The sequence below is a fragment of the Gracilinanus agilis genome, chromosome 1 (assembly GCF_016433145.1).
Source record: "Gracilinanus agilis isolate LMUSP501 chromosome 1, AgileGrace, whole genome shotgun sequence".
Classification (NCBI taxonomy): Eukaryota; Metazoa; Chordata; class Mammalia; order Didelphimorphia; family Didelphidae; genus Gracilinanus; species Gracilinanus agilis.
The window spans coordinates 438,490,669-438,514,650 of NC_058130.1; the positions used below are offsets into that span (position 1 = coordinate 438,490,669).

Below are 23,982 nucleotides of genomic sequence, written 5' to 3' on the forward strand. Positions count from 1 at the left end.
CCTTCCAGACTGGAAGAGCCTCCTAACCTCTTCTCATAGGAAGTCACTCACTCTAGCAGTTGTCACTTCCAAATTGTTTCTCCTCTGCCTTCTGCCTGCTAAAATCCTTTCCCTTAAGTTCCTAGTATGTGTCTTAAAGACAGCCTTCCACTTCTCTTAAATCTTATCCTATCTAGAGGATATCTTTTTCTCATTATAGGGAACAAATGGAAAATTACTTTTCCAGGTGACATAAGAGCCAGATGACAAAGATCTAGTAAGAGCTTTTGTTAAACATGATTCAAAGAGTACATGTTTTTAGGTGTTGGAGTCCATTTGTGGTTATCCAGCAGTGAGAATGGAATCTTGGAAAATGGAGGTCATTCTGATATAGGCAGCTTATGTGACCATAAGAGACCTACAATAATTCCTGGAATTTATTAAACATCAATGTTTCTTTCTTTATTGAAGAGCTTACTACATTATAAAAAGGGACCACATTGATGTATACTGTCAATTGTAAAAAGGCATTTTTAATGTCTTAGTGGTGATTTATGGTCAGATATGGGTAGTACCAGATGACTTCTATTCTTTGTTATAGACCAGAATTTAGGATGAATGTCTCTGCCTTAGACCCAATCAAGATGTTCTCTTTAGTAAAGTAGCAATTAATCATGTCACTAAGTTAGTCTGAGTGATAGCATTCCTGGCTCTATCACTTATGATTTTTGTGACCTTGAGCAAGTCACATGACCTCTAGGAATTATCCTCATCTGTAAATTGAGGGAAGCTAGATTAAGTAGCCACTAAGATCCCTTGCCACTCTACAGCTATGATCTTATGACATGGTAAATTGAAATGTTATTCTAACTGATTTGTGAAAAAATATTACCTGTGCCCCCCCAAAAAATTACCAGGATATTTCCTAAAGGGTAGGGATTTATTTTCAATGCTCACATACAATTGAAACAACCGAATGAGACAAACTATTTACATAAAGCATAAGTACAAAAAATATAATACAATTTATACTGTACATGATCAGGATTCATCTTCTTTTCTTCTTTTTTTTTTTACCAAAATTTTTTTGTCAGAAATGATATAGGGGTGAACCCGGGGAGGGGATAATGTTGCATTGGAGGCAATTGCCAAGTTTACTGTCTATCAATTTACAAAGTCTCTGATGACAAATTGACTTTGGATACAGAAATTGGCAATCAAGTCTGCAGTGAAAACAACAGTATCACTTGCATAATGATGGCTAATTGCACTTTTAAGAAATTTAGTAATTTTCTCCATAGTTGATGCTAGATGCCTATTAGAATTTGTTTCCATTGATTGGCTGGGTAAGCCATTACCTGTTTCTAAAAGTGGCAATAATAGAATGAAGGCAACAGGTAATGAGCCCCATGGCTGAGTTGTCAACAAATGAACCTTTTGGAGGCAATTCATATTCACAATCAATGTCTTAAGCAGATTGTTTTTTAACTATTGGTCTTTCAGTTCTCATTAAAAACTCATCTGAGTTGTAGTATTAGCACTATTGCAAACACTGAAGACTCTTTGAATGACAAACAGCAAGGACAAAAATGAAACAATGGAAATTTTTGCTAGAAATGTCTAGCAAACTTGTTTAAGAATGGTTCAGGCTGATCGACTTGTGGCAAATAAGGAGAAGAGGGCTCAGATCTAAGGTGGAATGTCTAAAGACCAGTGGTAGGAGCAACCTGGAATCCTAGAACATCTGGACTGCACAAAAGAACTCCATTTTGTTTTGAAAGTCAACAACAACAACAAAACCAGTCATCTTATATTGAGGCAGTCCCAGGTTTTGAGAAGCAAAAGTAACTGCTCTGAAGACAAGAGTAACATCATGCAAAAGACCTCCAACAATGAGGCTTGACTGTGGAGAAGAAATAATCCTTCCATGTGTTCATTTTTTTAATTCCCCCCAAAATGCTGCTGAGTCCTCTGTTGCAATGTTGGGATTACACACTGACATGACATCTTCTGAAGGAGAAGCTGCTTCCTACACAGATTAAATGGTACAAAGAATATGGACTTCACCAAATGGTTGAACAAATCCTGCATTGGTCAGAGCATAAGCATTTCCTTACATGATGCCTTGGCAAGTTGCACAGGCTGCTAGGTTCATTCAAAGCCTTTCTTTCACAGTACAAAAGTAAGAGGTCCTTTTAGATCCGTATTTCTAGTTAAAAGGAGCTAATTAGGAGTTCGGTGGGATTGGCGAATGCCTATGTCTTTTAATGGGAGACAGTGGTGCTCTGAATTTGTAACTTTGTGCTGTGACTTTGAAATCAACTGAAAAAAGAATCAGGAGTCAGGCTTAATCTCTAAAGTCATCCTTCATTCTACCACCCACCACGTATACAACAGCTGTCAGTGACCTGTGATCAACTTTCCTGTTTCTATGCATGAGGCAATGACAGGAACAATAACAAAACTTCTGAAGTCTGTAGGCATCTCAATGACAATACTGATACAGAAAATGTCCTTCAATGTTCTTTGAAACATGAAGAAAATTTTTAAATGACAATGAAAATTCTCTAAAGTGATACTGATGCAGAGCACTTACTGTGAGGCTATGTTAAAAATGAGTAACGAAGTGAGTGTTCTTAATCTTTTACCATTCCTGAGTTCAAAGGGACACGTGAAAATGATTTCTGAAACAATATTTCCAATATCTCATTATCTTTTGTTAATTAGAACAAATAATGTACTGTTGAAATAAGCAAATGTTCACCTTCTGCAAGGCACTAATCTATGTTTTTCAGAGGACAGTTTAAATCCTTATATATGAGGGGCCCAGCAAGGTATTTTCCTGGGAGAAATTGTAAAGAGGTGAAGTTTGGATTGTCTAAGATCAGAATTTCCCTTCCAGCTGTGAATCTTTAATCTGACCATGGCATCATTTTCAGTCTCAACTATCACAGTGTTAAATTGCTACAGAACAGATTGATGTCATCAAAGAAGAAAAGATAAAACTTTTCTTTTGCCTCTCTTTAACCCTTTTGGTTTAGAAAAAAGGAGCTGATTTCTATTACTAGGAATGCATAGTCAAGATGACTGCCTTTTTGCTCCTACACTTCCATTTTACATTAGTTATATCTCAGTTTCAACTAGGTAAAACATGTATTTGAAAGAAAGTTAGTTTTAAAAATTGATTTAATGTGTGTGTATGAACATATACAAAGTCCTAATAAATATTAGTTTTGTAACAATTGACACATCATAACTTCTTCGAATCTCTGTTTTATCACATATATAATGGCAATACTAATTAATCTTTAGGGTTTTTTTGAAAAAACTGTTTCATAAAATTACAGAAATGAGTTGCTCTAGTTTGCCCAAGCTGGAAATAAGCACTTGACTCTCAGTTTGAAAATTTTACAGGATTAAACCAACATGATTTTCAGGAAATTTTAAAATAGTTGGAGTCTTCTTTCCTTTAGGACTGTGAATATTCAAAGATTTCTGGGAGCTTATGAATTAGGTACTCCTAATTCTGGATTAAGTTGTATTTTATCATATTTATTGGTCAATTATATTAAATTGTGTGAATGTCTTGAATAGACCTCATTTTAGATAGTTTTATGTACTATTATTATTATAATATCTTTGTTTGCCCATTAAGACACACAAAAAGAGGAAGAATTCTCTATTTTCAGAAATCATCTATAAATTCAATAAATAAAACTGAATGATTTGGTCTTTTCCACCATATTTCAAGAGTGCAAAGCACCAAAGAAATAATAAAATATTTTGTTTTGTATGTATAGTAGAATGCAGGAAACTATATTACTTAATAACTATTTCTATGAAAATCAACTACATCTTCATGTACACATTTCTTTAGAACATGTAGTCTAACCTTCTAACTTTGCACATGAGGAAACCAAAGTTTTAAAAACGTGAGGTAGCCTGCCCAATAAGTTAATGGCAGACATGGGAATTGAATCGAGTTTTCTAGACTTTCAGACTCTACCTTTTTCTCCACTACACCATCTTTTATAGTTCTCTTTTATGGACCTAAATGGAGGTTGAATGGTACAGGTCATTTCCATATGAAGTATAATTCCCCAATTAAATTTTTTTCTATCATATCAAAGAACAATGGGCTTCATAAACACATATATGTGTGTATATATATGTATACATATATAATATGTTTATTTTAGGAAAATAACTTTTTAAAAAATTCAAAGATATTTTATTTTCCCAAATACATATAATAACAACATTCAACATCCATTTCCAAAATCATGATATATTTTTGCAGTATACGTAATTCCTTTACTATGTTTTCTTTGGGTTTATAGTAAAATTAATTTATTTTGCTTGAGTCTACATCAAATAAAAATCAGCAGAGATAGTCTAGAAAGGTTTCCTTTTCTCTGTTTGCATGATCACTGATTTTGACCATCACCACGATAATCCTCTTTAGAACTCTTTTAAAGACAACCAAATAGCACTGAATTTCTAGTATTTTAATAGTTTATAATGTGGTCTTATTCCTCTCTTAAAAACTCTTCACCTCATTTGTTGGTTGGTTGACCATGGGTGGATCTTAGCAGAAACCACCAAACACAAATGAGCAGGCATAGCTGCTCCATAAAAGTAGCCTCCCCTTACAGAAGGGCCATCTGCCAGTGGTTTGTGTAAATAAACATCCACCAAGCTTTCTCTCATCGCTGAAATGTACTGATCAAGCAGTAACACCTCTAGCAAGTCTTCCATACTAAGAACTTTTGGTTTTAGATTTGCACAGATCAACACTTTCACTCACTACAGCTGTTCCTAAATGTTATCTACCCTAAAGCCTTCTTATATGAGAAGATTCTATGGCACTGTCTTCCTAAATAGCAGTAGTAGATTAAAAGCTACATTCAGATACAGGTGATGTTACAGTAAAAATTCACGCACAAGAAACACAGTGAACTGTTCAATGATATCCAAAGGCTACAGAAATTTATGCCATTATGGTATGTATGCAGCTGATGTGGAAAGCTGTTTGAAAGCTTTGGGGAAATTTTCTCCTGCACTGATTTACTGAAAGGGAGAAAAACACTCCAAAGTATCCTAAGGTCTTAGTAACTTTAAAGGGGGAAATGCTTTATTTGTAATATGAAGTGAAGAAAACAGCCGGATCAAATAATCTATTTTCCTTTGTATAAAAATGTGAATTTTTATGTGTTTTAAGATAAACCCTACTGTAACATGCCTTCTTTTACTGACATCTGGAAAACCTGGCCCTTCAACAGTGTAATTTTAAAGCTTTACCCATTGTTAAACTGTAATCAATGACTAAAAATTTCCACTTAAATATATTTGGATATTCATGGTTTCCATTGTTTTAGAGGCCAACTGGTGAAATAAGATGACCTCATCTTAAAACATTATCATTTCAGTGTCACATCACACAGATTCAATGATTTAAAAATCTACCTAAGAGCATATGAAAATGCTAACATTTTCTATTTTTCTTCAGGAGTTTTTAAAAGAAAAAATGTTGCAATGAAAATTTATATTGTTAAAATGAAAAATATTATGATTTCCATTATTTTCTTTCTTTACTGTTTTGTATAATTTTAGGATTCGATTAACCTAATAAAGCCTTTATTTAATAAGAGTGAGATGGGTTTTGTATTATGTGTATATACTTATATGTTCACAGGTAAGATGCATAAGGGGATGTGTTACATTTCATGTCTTCTGTTCTCAACTTCATTAGAATCATTCAAATATCATTGTTCCTCTGTCAAAACAATGATCCTAATTAAAATTATTTATTTAGTATTATTAAAAATGTACTGTAGGAATAGGGATGTGAAAATGGCTGAAATAATATTTAAAAGCATAAAAAGAAACATATGCTTAGGTTGAAATTAAATATATATAAGATATATATTTACTAGCAGAAGTACAATTACCATACAACTGTCTAGAAAGAGAGTAGACCTCTGAGATAATCTCTCCAGTTCATTTTTGATGTTATTTTCCTATATTGCTCACCAGTGTGTAATTTTCCTTATATTCACTATCCTGGAACTACATTATTCATATATTTCTCTTTTCTTGTGGGATTACACATCTAGTAAATGGATGAAATGAGATTTGAGCCCAAGCTTCCTGACTCCATGTCCAGCACCCCAGCTACTACGTCATCTTAGGAGATACTAATTTTGAACACTAGAAGAATTACTAGGTGAGAATCAAAATTGTAAGACTAAAAGTCAGCTTTAGAGTAAAATTCGCCTGACCTTCAATTTTGACCAATCTCAAAACTGACTGTAAGAGGAACTATGTTAATATCATTTGATGTCCTTCCAATGATTCACTACATAGCATCAAGGTGGCATTGGATGGGACTCGAGTTTTTATTAGAATGGAAAAAGAAATCCAAGTTATATAAGAAAATAAAAGTGGGAGGGATCAAGCTATTCTTCAAAGTTTCTGCAGAAATTCAAAGCTTTATAATGACTAAAACAATTATATAAGTGCTTTCTGCTAGTGGTGTTCCGTTATTATTGTGTGGACAAATTGTGTAGATGCATGAACAAGAGGTATGATATATAGAGTATATACATGTATGAAATGACTAAAATTATTGAAAAGTTAATATCACATGTCGCTAACATATTTCAAGAAATGTATATATTTTAGTTACTCTAATCTAATTGGCGCTATTTAAATTTTGCGAAATTCAGAATGCAAAAAAAAAATCTATCTGAATAGCCTACAGGAAATCAGAGAAAAGATTTTTTGGCAGTGGGTTTCTTTAGAATTGTATTATTTATGTGAAAATTCTGTTATTTTCCCCCCAGATGCTAAATAAGACTGTTAATAATACCAGATTGGCTCTCATTCTAAAAGCCTTTTCCAACTAATCTATTGGACTTGAAGCATTAATTTCCTCTTATCCTGGGGAGGAAAATACATAGCCTTGCTTTTAAAGACAAGAAAATCTTTCAGAGGGAAAAACTGAAATAAGGAAGTATCCAGGGACACCACTGGTCCTTTTGAAGAAGTAATGGGATAGGTTGGGACTTCTACGAAGGATCAAAACAACACCACAAATAGCGAAAAACATTGCAGAAGCTGTTCTGAGTTTCATTCATTAAGCATAAATCCACATACACACAACACAATCTGATGATGCAGTCAAATAACACCTAAGGTACAAGATGAGCTCATTCTTGGAGAAGCACTCAGATGCCATCAGATTCCCAGATATCTACCTTTTAAAACTTTACTAACAGAGTAGTTGTTGAACAGATGTTTAGATTAGAAATTTTTCTTAATACAACAGTATTACATGGTCCATCATGGCTTTTTTCTAACCTTAAATTCTAGCTTTGATCTTGCCTTCAGTAAAATATTCCCAGGTACACATCCTTAGAGAGAAGTTCTATCACTCAGTGTCCCTTCAGGGACTATTTTACCAATATCATGGTTTGTTTTCTAACGGATACAACAAATGTGTACGTTTATCAGTTTGTGTGTTGTTGTTTTTTGTCAGAATGCCAAGAATTGTTGAGGTGAAATATGTTTTACTGTTTTCACTTGAAAGTGTTCAAATATCATTACACAATACAACAGTTGTGTACCATATGTTTACATCGACATAATTTGACTTTTTCCAACTATCTGGGAAATGACTGTGGACAGTGCTAAATACTAAAGCACTCTGAAATGTTTCTTTTAAAAAGCATTTCTCAGAATCTCAGGGCCATTTATGGGCATTTCTTTGTCTCTCTATGGCAATCCTTGAAGTTAATTGCTTCAGATGTAGGTTGACGTGCTGCATCAAGAGAAGGTACTCTGAGAATGTGGGCAGCGGCACACCAAAAGTAACGACTAGTTATCAGTCTCCTTCCCTGAAGTTACAGGCAGAAAACGACAGCTTTAAACTTAGATAGTTTTAAATATTTACAGCATTTGGCTTACAGGAAGCCCACTTTAAACAACATCATTAATGCTCTTGTCAGGAGGTGATTAATGTATATCAGATACTTCAGGAGCATGGCAAAAAAGTTGCCTTTCATAACACAATAGTATTTGGGATATCTGTCAAAAAAAACAGGCATTGATAAACAGATTTGTAACCAGAAAAGCAGTTCTGTGTCGTCCATTTGTTCCCAAGCCAGCCAAGGAAAGAGGAGTGAGTGAGTCAATTATTATGCAGTTGGATAGTTCAGGGTTTGACTTCCTTGAGTGTTTCAATGGACCAGATGTGTGGATCCCTTATGCAAACAACATGGAGAGGGGAGGACTTTGGAATGCCATGCACATCCAAATGTTACGAGAAGACTAGTTAACCAAGAACATGCAGAAACTTTCAAAGTGAATCTGCACCTCACCTCTCTACCCTCTTCGCCAACTAACAAAAATAACTAGTGTGACAAGATAAAAGGCTTGAGTTGTCTCAAGGGTTCATGTAATCTTCTTTGCAGATATAAGCCATCTCATATTTCTTGGCTTACTCAGGCTAGATTCCATTTCCAATCCAAAAAAGAGGAGTGGTTGCTTCCAGGCATTCCAGCCAGAACATTCTTTAGATTGGGGAACATCTGGGGTCACTGTGGAACATCTGTATGGTAAAAATTTTTCTTCAGAATTTTATCCAGTGTTACGAAGATCTAAATGCTTCAATTTAGAGGGACTCATCATCAGTTACTTATTTTCCTCTTATAAAATATCTTGAAAGAACACGCCTAAAGGAACCCAATGGTAGTTTACTTAAGGAAATCTCCAAAGGCAGGTAGCACAATTACAAAAAAGTTCAAGAAAATAATCCTCAACTTGTTAGAGAAATTTGACTGACCACAATTATAAAACTTCTCACACAGTGACATACAGTATTTCTCATGGCTCATTCAACTATGAACAGGTGCCGGAGACCAAATTTTCACGATGTCACACAGAGTTTATGTTGTAATAGGGTATGTATTTTTGGCAGCAATGGGACACTGATGGCTTGAGGTGTGCTTGAAATGTCTCCAAACTTCATCTCTGAAGCCTCAAACACATGGGCAGTCATGTAGCACAGGCCTTGGGGGACTGGGGAATTACAAGAGACCAAAAATATAAGAGCTATTAGTACTCATCATAATTATTGAGATCTGTAAAATAGGCGTTAGAATAGGTCTTTGCAGTGAGATGTGGATTGAAGTATTTGTTTCTTTCCTCTAGGATCAAGTTGTTTTTGTTAAATGCCTGTAAGAAGGATAAAAAAAAACCCAGTAAGTTATATTTCTGGAAGACATTATCCCAAGGAGCAGCCCTTTACCTGAGAACTTCCATTCTCCTATCAGTTAAGAGGGAAAAATAATAATCAAACATTCTACCATGTTCTTTTTTTCCAGATCATTTGCAACACTGGACACTTACCTATTGGAAAGAATATCTAGCAGGGTTTGATTTATTAAAATATTCTTTTGAAATTTCACTTGAAATTGAGAACTATTAGGGAATGCATATCATTTTATTTGAAAAAGAATTTATGTGATCTGATAGAAAATTTAGCTAACTCCAATGAGTCTTGAGGAACAGAAATGTGTAATGTTACTTACTCCTTTACCTGCTTAGTGGCCATCATAGTACCATATATGAAGAGACTTTTGATAACTTGCTCATTTTTTTCCCAAGCAACCTCAATCTTCAGCTTTCCATTTTTTTGGCCTTTTTGTCCTCAATCTATAAGATAGTTCTTCCACACTTTTTTAGTATGCTGTGACTATTCCTAGAGGATCAGTATTTAGAAGCCCTAGGCAACAAGGATTGATGCCCAGAATTGGTTATTTGTCCCTGTCAATTCCATGCAATGTATTTTGACAGCCATTAGATGATTCATGAAAAATCAGAAAAAATAAACACATATATCTCACAGAAATGCAATTCCTGATCATAAATATCAAGATAATCAGATCTTGGTGAAATACAATGATTGGTTACAATCTAGTTTTTCTGTGCCCTAATTCCAACTCCTGAATTGGCCCATAATAATAATGATGATCAACACTAAATCATGTGTTTGACCCAGATTAAGGGTATGTCTTCTCTTTTAGTAAAACATTATGAGAGTTCTCTCTTATAAGCAGTGTCATAGAGTGAAAAGAGAACTGGCTCCAGGATCAGAGAACTTGGGGTCAGATCCCATCTGTGACACTTTTTTTTAACCCTTGCTTCCATCTTAGGATTGATGCTAAATATAGGTTCCAAGGTAGAATAACAGCAATGGCTATGCAGTTGGGGTCAAGTGACTTGCCCAGAGTCAAACAGCTAGGATGTGTCTTAGATCAGATTTGAACCAAAGAATCTCCCTATTCCAAGCCTGGTTCTCTGTCCACTGAGCAACCTAGTCTAGGTCTCAACACTTATTTCCCATGTAACCTTATTTAATTTACTTAACCTACCTGGACCTTACTCCCCTTTTCTATAAAATTATTTTTGACTAGATTTTTGACTAAATGACCTCTGAAATCCCCTCCCATTCTTAATCTATGACCGCATTACTTTTAAGTAAATCATTGTTTAAATCCCTCACCCATTTTTCTTCTGGGTCATGGCTCAGAAATAGAGAGCCATGTTACTCACACGTTATTTTATTTTATTTTAGTCTGACTTAGTTGATGTAGTTCATTCCCTCTGGTTCCTAGTATAATTAGGGAACCCACCTAAAGAACAAACTTGTAAAGTCTTATAAGGTCCAAGTGAGGATGGACTGCTGCTAATAGAGAGGAAAAAAACAAAGATAATTCAGAAAATAGTGACACACAGATTAAGAGATTCAAACTGTTCTTAAGATTTAGGTTCCTAAGTTTTAGTTCATGGAACAAACTATAGTGAAAAGTTATTTATCAACAGAGAGAAAAAAATAAAATTCCAAGAAGGAGTGACTGAAACAATAAAAATTTAAAAGGAAGCAATGAGCCTATTTGGGATATCCATGCTTAATTTCCTTCAATCAAGGAAATTCTCTTCAGTTATATGCTATGATATAATGGGAACCCACCAACAGCCTCCAAAGTCTTTCCATTTGAGCAACTGTTATGATGAACAAAAAATGAAGTCAATCACCATTTCTTCATCTCCACAGTTATAAAGAAGAAATGCTTCTTATGAGGTTTAGTGGGTTATTTGCTTCTTAAAAAGGTTAAAATTCATCATCTGGTTTCCATATCAAGTATAATTCTTTTGATATGCAAAAGCACACAGTACTAATTTTTAAAGGTAATTAGAAAAGAAAGCTAAAACTATAAATACACTTGCCATGAAATATTTTAAATTAAATTCCTATATGCCAGAATTCTACCTAAATTTTCTTTTCTGAAATGAATTCATGAATCTTTTTTTTTCCTTTTTTTGTTACCTCTATTAATAATCTGACTTTCCTCACTTCTGTACTCCTATGTGTTTGCTATAACTCTGAACTCACCTCTGAATATATGAGGATTTCTAGGGATAGAGGGGATACAAAATTCAGTGTGAAAATTGCAATACTTCTACAATTGTTTAGTATTTTCTGACTTTTCACAAAGACTTCAAATATTTTCCAAGTCTTCATTTGATGCTGTCTCAGTGTACCACTACAATATATTCTCATTCACTTTCCTTATTCTTCCCTTGGCTTGTCTCTCTTGTCTCTCTTTCATCAGCTCTTTTTACTCTCTTCCCACCCAATGCAATTAGTAAAAAAGATTAAGTAAAAATCTTTGAAAACTGGATTCCCTAGACAATGGTCTTGTGTGTGTGTGTGTGTGTGTGTGTGTGTGTGTGTTTGTAATTGTCTTTATACGGTTTCTGATAGTTTCTTACCTTGATGGCTTCTACAGAATCATATTTATCCAGTTTGTTGATGTGGTTGGTTATGCTTGTGTTAAGAGGAGCTGGTGAGACTGGATGGATGACAGTGGCATCATGGGCCTGCTGCTGGTATCGCTGGCAGTATGTGTAGATGAGCAGAGTAAGAAGGCAACCAAGAATAGAGCTGCTTAATCCTACTGCAATCATATGGAACATGTTGAACTCTGAAAAGCATAGAGCCAAAGCGATATTATATTTCACGCAAACATGTTGTGTAAAAGCTCAAAGTCTTTAGATGACACTAGCCCTGGGGCCCTCCCAAAGTAAAAGAAATTATAGTCTCTTCCTTCAAAATGTCATGTTCACCAAAACTGTTTCCTGCAAGCCCAAGAATATTCCAAGCCAATGCTCTTAGGGAGTATAATTGGCCTTTTATACACCACTGAATATTTAACATCCTAGCAAAAGTCCCCTCTTTTTTTAACCTTCGTAAAAGAATGATCTTTTTTTCTCCTAGTTTAATAAACTCTGTGTTTATAGAGTTTCTAAGCAAAGTGCTTTCCCCCCAAAATATCACTTATTCCACTTAGTTAATAAAATGCATGGTGACAATGAACAAAGGCATTACAATTTTCACACAAAACTTTCTTTTAATTTTGTATTTTAATATAAATTCACCTAAAATGAAAAGGTGTCCAAACCTATTTATAGATTTGTATGGGGCCATTGCTTTATCTCTTCCAACAGCTTCTGATCTGTTTCTTAAGAGCTATATTGATTACATTATAAATATTAGCCATTTTAGCTCTTATTGACTCAATTGTCCTTATCTCTGTATGAAAACTGCTTTGTAGCAAGACTAAATAACAAAGCAGGCCTCTGAAAGATTTTATTAGTAATGCCAAAACTAGCAAAGGGTTTGATAGATTTCAAGCTGGTGAAAACCTCTTTCTAAACAGAGTTTAGTTGTGGATTGGATGACTGAGCTTTACATATAATAAAATGCTATATCCCACCCTTCCAACATAGAGACCCCAATTTATCTCAACCATGAAACTCTTGGCAAGTGAAGCCTTAGCTAAATCTTTTCAAATCATAATTTACACTCTAAAATCAGTTCAGTACAATACACTCATGAATTCTGTAGTCAAAAGACTGAAGCCTTGGCTGGATCCTGACCCTTACTTTATGTAGTGACTTCAGTGACTTTTTAAGTCACTCTTTTATAGTCCATTTCCCTCATCTATCAAAAGCAGAGGGGTGGGATGGGAGCATTGGATCCTTGCACTACCACTGAAGATTGTTTTGTGGAAAGTGCTTTGTAAACACCCCAAGGGTCTATAAAAGTGCGTTATTATGATACTCATTAAGCTAGGAATACTCTTTTAAATATTATGTCATTGTCACCTAAATTTGCTTTAAGGAAAAAAACTCCAGTAGCTTCTATTGACATGGGCATTGTGCAGAGATGGCAGGGACCCTGTACCCCTTGACTCTGGCAGGCTGTGAGCAGGGGAATTCCCTTCCCCCTTCCTGCCCTTGAGACCCCCAAGGCAAGGACCATTGTCCTTGGAATTCCTTTGAGTTGAAATAGGCAAAGAGATACACCTCCTGGACACACCCGGACAGTCTAGGCCCTGAGGGTCTAGGACTGACCCAGCACCAGCTCCCTGCCTGAGTGCAGGGAGTCACGTACACACTACCAGAAAGGATACAAAAGGGCAAGAACTGGGGGACTCGGGGAGAGCCTCCCATGGCTGCTCCACTCATGCTGTCTTGCTGGCCATTAATCCTATCTTACTAATAAATCTTTCTTTTTTACTTTTAAGCTAAGTTTGGAGTCCTCTCATTCTTGAGAATGGTTTCCTTCCCGAACCCAGGGGTTCACTAATTTGCTCCCCTATAACACTATAATAATAAATTTGTTAATGGAAACATGAACTTTCAACTTAGAAGTGAATCCAAGGGGGCAGCTGGGTAGCTCAGTGGATTGAGAGTCAGGCCTAGAGACAGGAGGTCCTAGGTTCAAAAATGGCCTCAGACACTTCCCAGCTGTGTGGCCCTGGGCAAGTCACTTGACCCCCATTGCCCACCCTTACCAATCTTCCACCTATGAGACAATGCACAGAAGTTAAGGGTTTAAACAAACAAACAAACAAAAAAAAAAAAAAAAAAAAGAAGTGAATCCAAGCCATCCCACCCCAGACCCCCAGACAACAGTGCAAGAATCTGAAAGCCTCAGGAGTTCAGAGAACAGCTACATTTTATCAGGCATCCCGTCCTTGCTTACTTTTCACCATTTCTCTCTCCTTTCTTCCTACAGAAGAGAACTGTATTGGATTTAGTGTTGGAACTGAGTTCTAGTCCCAGATCTAATGCTTATTTGTGTAAAACCATCCAAGTCCCCTATCTTACCTTTACCTCATTGTATGCCTCTACAAAAATGGGGGAAAGCATCCTTCTACCTACCTTCCAGGCAAGAACTTTTAAGACTGTAAGCATATACAAATGTGAACAATTTAGCCTCTTCCAGAAGTCTTTCAGATTCAACATTAATGTATTGCTTTCTTACATTATTTTCCCTCCCAAAGTGATTTAACATTAAGCTCTCAGCAGTCCACCAACTTTAAAGACATAGGAATAGGTTCCCTTATTTTATTCTGGGACTTTGAAAGAGTTACACTGCCATTAGTGACTTTGAAAAAGCACATAGTAAAAAGAAAGCAACTTCAGAGATTAGAGGTCTTCCTAAAAGCTCTTCCAGCAGCTGTAGATTTTAGAAATTTAAAACAATTGCTCATGTAACAATGGAATTTTTCATTAACTTAAGCATTATATTTATCAATGTTATAAGAATCTGCTTGGACATTCCTAGAACATCAGATGTTATCTATAGAAGCAATAAGGACATTTTGTAGTTAAACAGGATTTCAATTTGTGTGTGTGTGTGTGTGTGTGTGTGTGTGTGTGTGTGTGTATTCCACCCATCTTCCTCTTCCCTCCCAACCCATTTCTAGGTCATTGTGTCAGTTCTACAGCAATACAGAAGGTCCTCATTAGTCTTTGGCACTTGTCAATTCTCCAAGATGCATTCTTTAGCCACCTCTTGATTTAGATAGTTTCAAATCTTTAACTGGGTTTGGTAAGAGATGCATGAAGTATTTTAATAGCCTCCCTAGATGAAATCCACTCTATTAGTTGAGCTAAAAATGAGATAAGCAAAAGTTAACTTTGAATGTGTTATTTTTTTTGCTATTGGGAACTATCCAGGTCAATATTATAGCTGAATATGTTAAGATGAAAATATCCTTGGCTGTCCAGACTATATTTTATCATTAAAGTAATCAAGAGATGTATTAATACTCTTCATATACATATACTTTATCGTTTATCAAATGTATAATTTATAGGGTTATCTGACATCTTTATGTCAATTATATAGACTCCATTGTCTCTAACCAATTAAACAGTCATATAAAAAGAGAATTCCAATTGAAACACATTTTTATCTATGTAACAAAACCTAATTTCCTAGGAAATACCTTTTCTACCTCCTTAGTATTTCTGTATTTCTCATAAGATGTTTTGTTTTCATTTAAGGGAGGTTTGGATACACATCCAGAAGGTACAATCATTCTTCTTGCTAATTCCTATTAATCTTTCAGATCACAGAAAGAAATGTGAAGTGTCATACTTTTTCACTAAAACCCTTTATAATTTTAATAGAGGCTATTTAGATGAGGCACGTCAAAGAAACATATGAAACATATTTGAATCTAACAGTTCTCAGAAGTTCCCAGTTCTACAAATTGCATTTTTATAAAAATTCTGTACACCATTCTTTTCATGCCTAGTTTGGATGGCTCAAAAATCATTACTAGAATATCTGGATTAATGAACCCCGAACAGAGTTCTACACCTTCTAACTCATAAGTCTGGCTGAAGGGATCTCTGTCATCACCTAGAAGGGACATGGATATTCAAGGACAGTTTATGAAATTCTAGGTAATATGGGTCCTGTTTGTTCTGAAATTTACCAAGTCTTAGGTTCCGAGTTAGTTCTACAGGATCAATAATCCACTGACAGTTTTATTCTTGGGTTTAATTTATTTTGTGGTATAATTGATGAATGGAAAATTCCCAAGAAGGTCATAAAAATGGTTCAGATGAGGATGGGTATGGCTTCATAGAATCTGACTCCAGTAGGTTGGTTAGATCAGTCTGCTCTAGTTCATAGTACTGCCCATAGATAAGTAGGTTATTGAATCAGTGTTGTCTATCAAGGGTCAAGTATCTGATGTTGCTCCTAGAATCAACAAATGATCACCTATATTCACCTAATGACCACCTAAACCATTTGTAAGCACAAAGGTGAAAGCTCTTTACTTGCTGAATTTGTGAAATGAGTTCTGTGAAGGGGGTTGTAGAGGAAAAGAATAAGTGAAGAACTATAACATGAATGGACTGTAGAATTCCAGTGGGCAATGATTAGGAAAAGGTTTTTATGTTGGGTCCTGAATTAAAATATTAAGTCATTTTACCCAATGAAGAAATGTGTGGGGTGCCTGTTTGGTCTGGTAATCCTGCTTCTCTCACTGCTTTAGAATAGAGATGTCAAATGCAGAACGCAATCCTCTACCCCCCCCCCCCCCCCCGCCCCAAACTTCATTAAAATGTAACTAGGAGATATTCAACAAAATAAAATAAAATGTAATACAATTTAGATAATGCTAAGTTTTAGATTTCTATGTCAACATGTAGGCTGATAGGTTCTTTTTGTATTTGAGTTTGACATCACTGGATATTTCTCCATTATAAAATTTCTGGTAATCAAAAAAAAATCTGGAATCTAGTGGATTTCTGATCTGAAGAAAAAAATAGGATTAATATCTTTTTTGGCCTGAAACTTTTTTCTTTCTTTCTTTTTTCTTCCTTCCTTCCTTTCTTGCTACCCTTACCTTCCATCTTAGAATCAATACTGTGTATTGGTTCCAAGGTAGAAGAGTGGTAAGGGTTGGGCAATAGGGGTTAAGTGACTTGCCCAGGGTCACACAGCTAGGAAGTGTCTGAGGCCAGATTTGAATGTAGAACCTCCTGTCTCTAAGCCTGGTTCTCAATCCACTGAGCAATTCAGCTGCCACATGATGAAATTTCTAATGTATTTTGGAGGGGGATTTTATATATGGTACAGAAATGTCTAGTTCCATCTTCATCTAGCCAAGTTTTGGGTTTTGAAAGTTTGCCTTTGAACAAGACTGTAAATTGAACAAATCTCTTAAAATCCATTTTACTCACAGGAAATCTAACTGAAGGCATCATGTATTTACAAATTATTTTCCATTCTGACTCAGAGGGAGTCTAGGGCCTCTAGAGTGTCTCTAGTAACATAGAGTCTGCATTTCTTAATCCATTGTAGTGAAAGCAAAATGGAACCCATGGGAGGTAAAATGGTGGGGTGGAAAATCTAGAAATAATTGAATCTGACATTAATAAAGAATAAACACTTACCACCACATCTTTTTTCTTCTACACTACTGGATCTTGCTACAGATATTTCTGAAAGAATAAATAATATAATGTTTTTCTTTTTGCATATAAAAGACTTTAAGAACAAAGTTTAACAATTTTAATTATTATAGAGACCATCCTTAATAGAGAAAATCCTAGAAAGGAAGCACAAACTTTTCTTAACGCCAAAATTTTAAATGATACATATTTGCCTTTTTTTGCTTCTTGGATATTGTTTGAATTTTAAGGTTTCTTTGGTCGTCAAATAATTAGTGAGACTACCTTGACGGCAAAAAAACCCCTCTATTACAAATATCAGGTGCTTGAAGTAACTTCTTTTTGGTTTTATATATGAGGTATACTTCAAAACAATCCTACAGTTTTGTTGATTTTTCTGCTAAACTGTTTATCACCAACTGTGAAACTGTGAATAGTCATAGCCTGTCAATTTCTTGCCTTAGATCTACACTTTTATATAAAATGCAAATTGTCAGACTTCCTGCAGTGTGGAATCAAACCACGAAAGTTCTAAGGAAGACATTACCAGCCCAAATAAAGGAGTTTGTAAGAGAAATATTTTCATTTCCTTCTTTATGTAATATCATATCCAGAACTGTAAGTGGTATATCAACAGATTTAGAAACTACCTCACAGTTTTAATGCGTCCTGGGAACAAGACAGTTGAAGTTGTTCTGGAATCTTCTATCTTATACTTATTTTTTCATTAATTAGAAATTAAAATTAAAATTTTGATTATATTAAAATTAAAAAAATCAGTTTTGCATCTACAATATACTGGAGTATCAAAAACAGTTAAAGATGATGGTGCCTTTCTAAACAAGATGATCATATGAATAGAGAAAAAACAAATAGTAATATAAGGACATCTATAGTGGTAAAAATATAACTTATAGGCATATATAATACCTAAGCATAAATGCATATGTATGTGTGTATTATTTTAAGCATAACAACATAAAGAAGTTATCTTTTTGTTTAATACAACTGTTGTATTATGCCTAGATGGTAGTATGATACAGCAGAAAGATAACTAGGCTTGGAGTTGGAAACTCTGGGTAAAGGTCTAAGAAATGTTACTTACTGTGACTTTGGTTGAATCACTTAACCACTCTGAACATTGGTTTCTTCATCTATCAAATAATAAAATTGGACTAGAAACCCTTAGCCTCTTTTGATTCTATCAGTGTTATTTAGAAATAGCAATAGAACTCTCCAGCTTATAAAATTAAAATATTTTGTAGTACATAAATATGCATAGCACAGATAATGAACGCTTTGTTACATCTTGTTTTTTATCAGGATTGATTACCTTTATTGAGAGCTTGAGTCATATTATAAAATACTCTGTACATCTCTCTTTCTGTCTCTGTCTCTCTCTCTCCCTGTCAACCTGTACATAGTATCACATATGTTGCATTATACCTTTGTATAAGGTATGTAATAAAATAGTTATACGATGGGTGTAATATAATTATATAATAATAAAATCATTTATTATATATTATATATTATATATTATATATAGATTTCTATATAAAACCCACATATAGATAAAGTACACACAAACATCATGTGTATCTTGCTCTATCTCAAACATGTATCTTCCCAAGAATTGATGGAACACCATTGCTTCTTTTTGTTACTAGCTCTAAAAACAAAAGAGATTTCAGACCTATCAATCATTTAATGTTCTACAGTTAAAAATGGTTTTGTTTACTTTCATAGATGCCCTTGACCTTACCTGGAATGAAGTTAGAATCAAAAACACAAGATCGACTTTCCGTGGTATTTCCAGAACATTGGTTGCCCACAGGAAATAAAATGATACACTGACGGACTCGGAATTGAGTTCCAGAAGAATCACACTCAGACCAGTCTGACCAATCGGACCAGCTATCTACAAGACCCAGGGGAAGAAGAAAAGAAAGGAAAAGGAAATATTTCATATTAAAATCTAATCCCCACACAGGAAAAAAAAATCATGCCTTTATTTTCATTTGTTGCTAGGAAATATCTTTCATTTAGGAGTAACCAATTGAATGTTAAGGTCTATGTGCAAACAATAGCTATGACTTCTGAGCAAGGCAGTAAATAAATGTGACCCACAGAAATACAGGGTTTTTTATACATTTGTATTTTTTTCACTTTTCCAATTTATTTAGGGTATTTTTAGTTGCATTTGGGTAAAACTACAAAAATATACTTGGCTCTGCATTTGTTAATGTGCAAAAGCTGTCAGTACCTTTACAGAAAATCAGCAACATACCCCATTACACAATGTATGTGCATATATGGAAAGAGATCAGTTCTTCAGAATGTCTTGACTAACAATTTCTCTAGAACCAAAATTCAGTGTCAAGACAATAACTCTTTGTTATGGAGAAAGCTCTAAGATGGGCATTGGAGTTTTGGATCTTGAGTTATAAACAATAATCCCACTGATTTAATGTATGAAAGTCTGGCTGTACTTCAACAAAACTGATTTTTCCCCCATTTCTACTATTCAGACATTTACTTTAAAACCCCCAAACAGTTACTGGCGATCATAAAGATCACAAGATGGTCTTGTGTCATGGCCAAGATTTGAAATGATCATTGTTATCAGATCTGGTGTACAACATTCACTAGTGTTACTGACATTGACCATTTTCTCAAGTTTTTGGAAATGAAAGAAATACTGCTAATTTTGCTCATATTTTAAGATTTAAGAATTAATTCCTATGAATTAATTCATATGACCCAAATACCAAATTCTGAAATAAAAGATACCCCAAAATAAAAATTGGAAAAAAGTTACTCTTTTGCCTTTCTGAATTCTAGATCATGAAAATTGAAATCTAATTTTGCCTTCAACATTTAGAAAGAAGGTAAAATGTCAACTCCAAAACTCAAAATAAAGGAATTAATTTAGTCATAATCAACAATTTTTTTTCCAGGAACAAATCTATTCACAAAGCATCTGCTGTGCGGGAGTTACTGAACTAGACTCTGGACATAGTGGGTTGAAGAATATGACAGTCCCTGCCCTAAAGGAACTAAAATGTAGTAGGGAAATTATATATGCTCAAAATATATAACATCAGTTTGAGTTCAATATGTACAAAAAGAGAAGAGAAAAAGGCAGGCATGAGACATGGGGGGGGGGACAACAAGGACCACATCTAGCTGAATATTATTTGAAATAAAACATTTCCAGATTCAGAGGAAAATACCGGGAAAGAGAATACGTAATTTTCACAACGAATGCTCCACATATCTCAGAATTTCAAACAAAATCTTTGTTCATAATTTCTTTGATTTAAATTGACTAAAAAAGCTTATACTTAGCAAGTCTTCCAGTTTGGGTTCTTCCAATACATGACCCTGACACAGCACTTTTAGTCTTGACCATGCTTCATAGATTTTTAACAGCAAAATTCTACATTTTAATTTCAGATTTTACCTCTTAAGTAATTTTAATTTATCATGTTCTGTCACAAGCTTTTTATACTATATATGTTTTTCTTTTTATCTAATTGGATATATTTAAAATTTCTTTTTCTTTTCCTTTCCCAAGCTCCTCAGCCATCACTTTCCTCTTTAATGAGGATTTCATTCCTCTTGTAATTTAGAAACAATTTAATTTTTTAAAAAATTGGGCTAACTAGATTTCTGACTACTTTTGAATAAAAAATCAAATCACTAAGATTAGATTGAATGGATGACCTCAGGATCAGAACTACCTGAGTTCAAATCTTGACTGTAACATACTGTTTAAGTGACCCTGGGAAAGTCACTTAACTTTTCAGAGTCCTGGGCAAGTTACTGACATTATAAGTTACAGAATACTTTACTATCTGCACCATTATGTGGCATTTCCTAACCCCTGAACAGATAAAATTATAGGCCTGGGAATTTCCCCAAATCACTTACAAAGTCAATAAAAAATAAGGAAGTTTCTAAATTGTTATATATGGAAATGTTTTAAGATGAAGTGGTTTTTATATTCCCACCAAAGATATATAGCCATCAATGAACAAAAAAAACGACAACTTGATCATGTACAGCTGTTATAGCATATAAATAGTTGGTACTGGATTTCTTAATCTTCTATTATTTATGGAGTTGTAGATAATGTTATCCAGAAACGAACAAATAAATCAGGACTACAAAGAAGGGACTAGGTTTAATGTGTACCTGGACATGGCTGTGTGTTGCAGAGGGCCTCTTCAGTATGGAGACCAAGGCATATGTCCCCTCCATATGCAGGGGCAGGGTTTGTGCATGACCGAGTCCTCATATAATGTCCACCTCCACAGGTGGCTGAACACTTTGACCATGGTGACCAACAAGACCAAACTCCATCAACTGTGGAGACACAAAAAATGCAAGTTGAATTATTTTCCCATTTTTATTCATTTTTTTCTGATTTACCCATACTTTAATCCACTCATTTATTTGTATTCATCAGTAAATTTCACATCTGTTCATTAAGCACCAATGCTCAGAACATTGTTGCTCTGATTTTTAAGTAATTTTTTTTAAATAAAAAAGAAAACAAAATTTTATTTTTAAAATAGCACATATTTATACACATGTATGGACAACATACACCTATATGAAAATATACATACAGCATACTTATATCCATCTATTTATCAGTTCTTATTCCTCAAGAAGCTTAAATTTACATGGGAGAGATGAGAACTGCATATATGAGAATAAAATAGAAACAAAATCTCTCAATATTCTTAGTTACATGGCTTGCTGAAATTAGAGTACATTACAGCTATGGAAAGGGAAGCTTGATTTGGGTTCATTGAACCACATCTAGAGTTGGAAGGATATAAGAGGTCCTCTAATTCAACTAATTAAACCCAATGTCAGAAGTAGAACTCAAACATTGTTATTCTGACTCTTGAGTCAATGATGTATCCTCTGCCCTCTCTTTTCTACAGTCTCCCTTATCTTCCTACAAAGTGGTTGAGTAAGTAGGGACAAACAATTCAAGTTGTTAAAAAGTCAGGGAATCCCCAGAGAAGTCAAATAGGAAAAAAGAGATGACGAGTAATGACAAGAATTAAAAGAAAGTCATTAGCCACTATGATCCCAAGTCAGTGGTTCTTAACTTGTCAGTGTGCCCAAGGCATGCATGTTAAGCTTCCCCATTTGACTCTAAGCTTCTTCAGGAAAGGAACGGTTTCATTGTTGCCTTTATATTCCCAGCATTTACTCCAATACCTGATTCATAGTAAAAAATTAATAAAAACTTAATGACTGACAAAAATAACACAATCTGCTATGGAAGAATGATTTTATATGATAAGAATTAGTACAAGCAGAAAATTTATAGAAAATATATTTAGAAAAGGTAGAAAATAGGTTTAGATAAATGTCTAAAATTATATATACTTTGTTCTTCTCTAAAAGTATAATATGAATATTAAAAGTCACATCATTTTTAAAATGTGAAGAGAATTGCAATATATATATATATCTTTCATAGCTCTAGAGAGGTAAATATAAGAAGATATAGAAAAAACAGATTATATAAGGCAAAATTGACAATTTTAATTATTTAAAATTCTAAAGATTTAACAGTAAAAAAACAGTACTAGTAGAAGAAGAAATATACGCAGAAAATTTCATTAGACATCTATGATGAAAGTTTGATGTTTGGAATCTATAAGAGCCATTTCATCTCTGATATGGTCAAAGCATTCAAGTACTTTACAAAAGAACAAATTACAAACTATCAACAACCATCTAAACAAGAGTTCAAGATCACTAAAAATAAGAGAAGTGAAAATAGCATCTGACGGCATATACTTTGATCTATGTATTAATAGAATAATCTATGAATATATGTTCGTATATGCATACACACATATCTGGGTATATAGACAGATCTCAGTATATAGTTAGAGGAATAAATAGATCTAACTTAGCAAAGATAGGGAAATAAATATTGAAGGTTATAGAAACACACGCATTCTTATTTAATAAAGTGTTTATCTGACTTTGACTACCTATTCTAGGAAATCTTTTAGAATTGTGCAAAAATGAAAGAGCATTCTTTATATTCTTGAGTTTACTTTCTACTCGTATTCATAAAGACAGTGAAGTTAATAATGCTTTGATATTAAGTTTATTTGAGTGTAGACTAGTCGTTAAGGCATATATATATATGTACACACACACACACACACACACACACATATATATATATATATATATATATATATCTAGCATTCTAGCTTCTTAGGACATGCTAGATCTTGTTCTCATTGACAAACCCTTCATTCAGGGGCCCAGGGTCACATTTATGCCATGATAACCAATCAGATTAGCCTTAGTGAAAGGAGCCATAACACATCTAACTCTGATTACATATGATAGACTAGCTTTATTCTGTAATAATCAAAAAGCACTTTCCTAGCGTCAAGCCACAATATAGCCAGTTAAGATAATGAATACATTTAATGAAAAGAAGTTCTTCCTAAAAAAAGGGTTCTTTGCCAGAAATTCTAGAATATAACAATAGCTCAGAAACACTCTCCCATAATTCTGACCCAATCATATTTAGTTTTGTCACTTCTCTAAATGCACTTTAAGGCAAGGCACTGAAATTTTAGTGTCTGGATATATTCTGGGAAGAGTAATGTATTT

At 34.3% G+C, this 23,982-nt stretch overlaps 1 protein-coding gene across 1 annotated transcript in view; it reads right to left on the minus strand.

Moving 5' to 3' along the window:
- Positions 1-8,946: 8,946 nt before the first annotated feature.
- SEMA5A (semaphorin 5A) overlaps positions 8,947-23,982 on the minus strand; it is a 445,552-nt gene continuing 430,516 nt past the window's right edge. Inside the window, exons 17-21 of the mRNA XM_044665417.1 lie at positions 21,511-21,681; positions 19,076-19,231; positions 17,314-17,361; positions 11,818-12,029; positions 8,947-9,216 (exon numbers count right to left, since the gene is read on the minus strand). Coding sequence (XP_044521352.1) covers positions 9,097-9,216; positions 11,818-12,029; positions 17,314-17,361; positions 19,076-19,231; positions 21,511-21,681 — 707 coding nt within the window. The 3' untranslated portion in view covers positions 8,947-9,096. The remainder of the gene's footprint in view (positions 9,217-11,817; positions 12,030-17,313; positions 17,362-19,075; positions 19,232-21,510; positions 21,682-23,982) is intronic.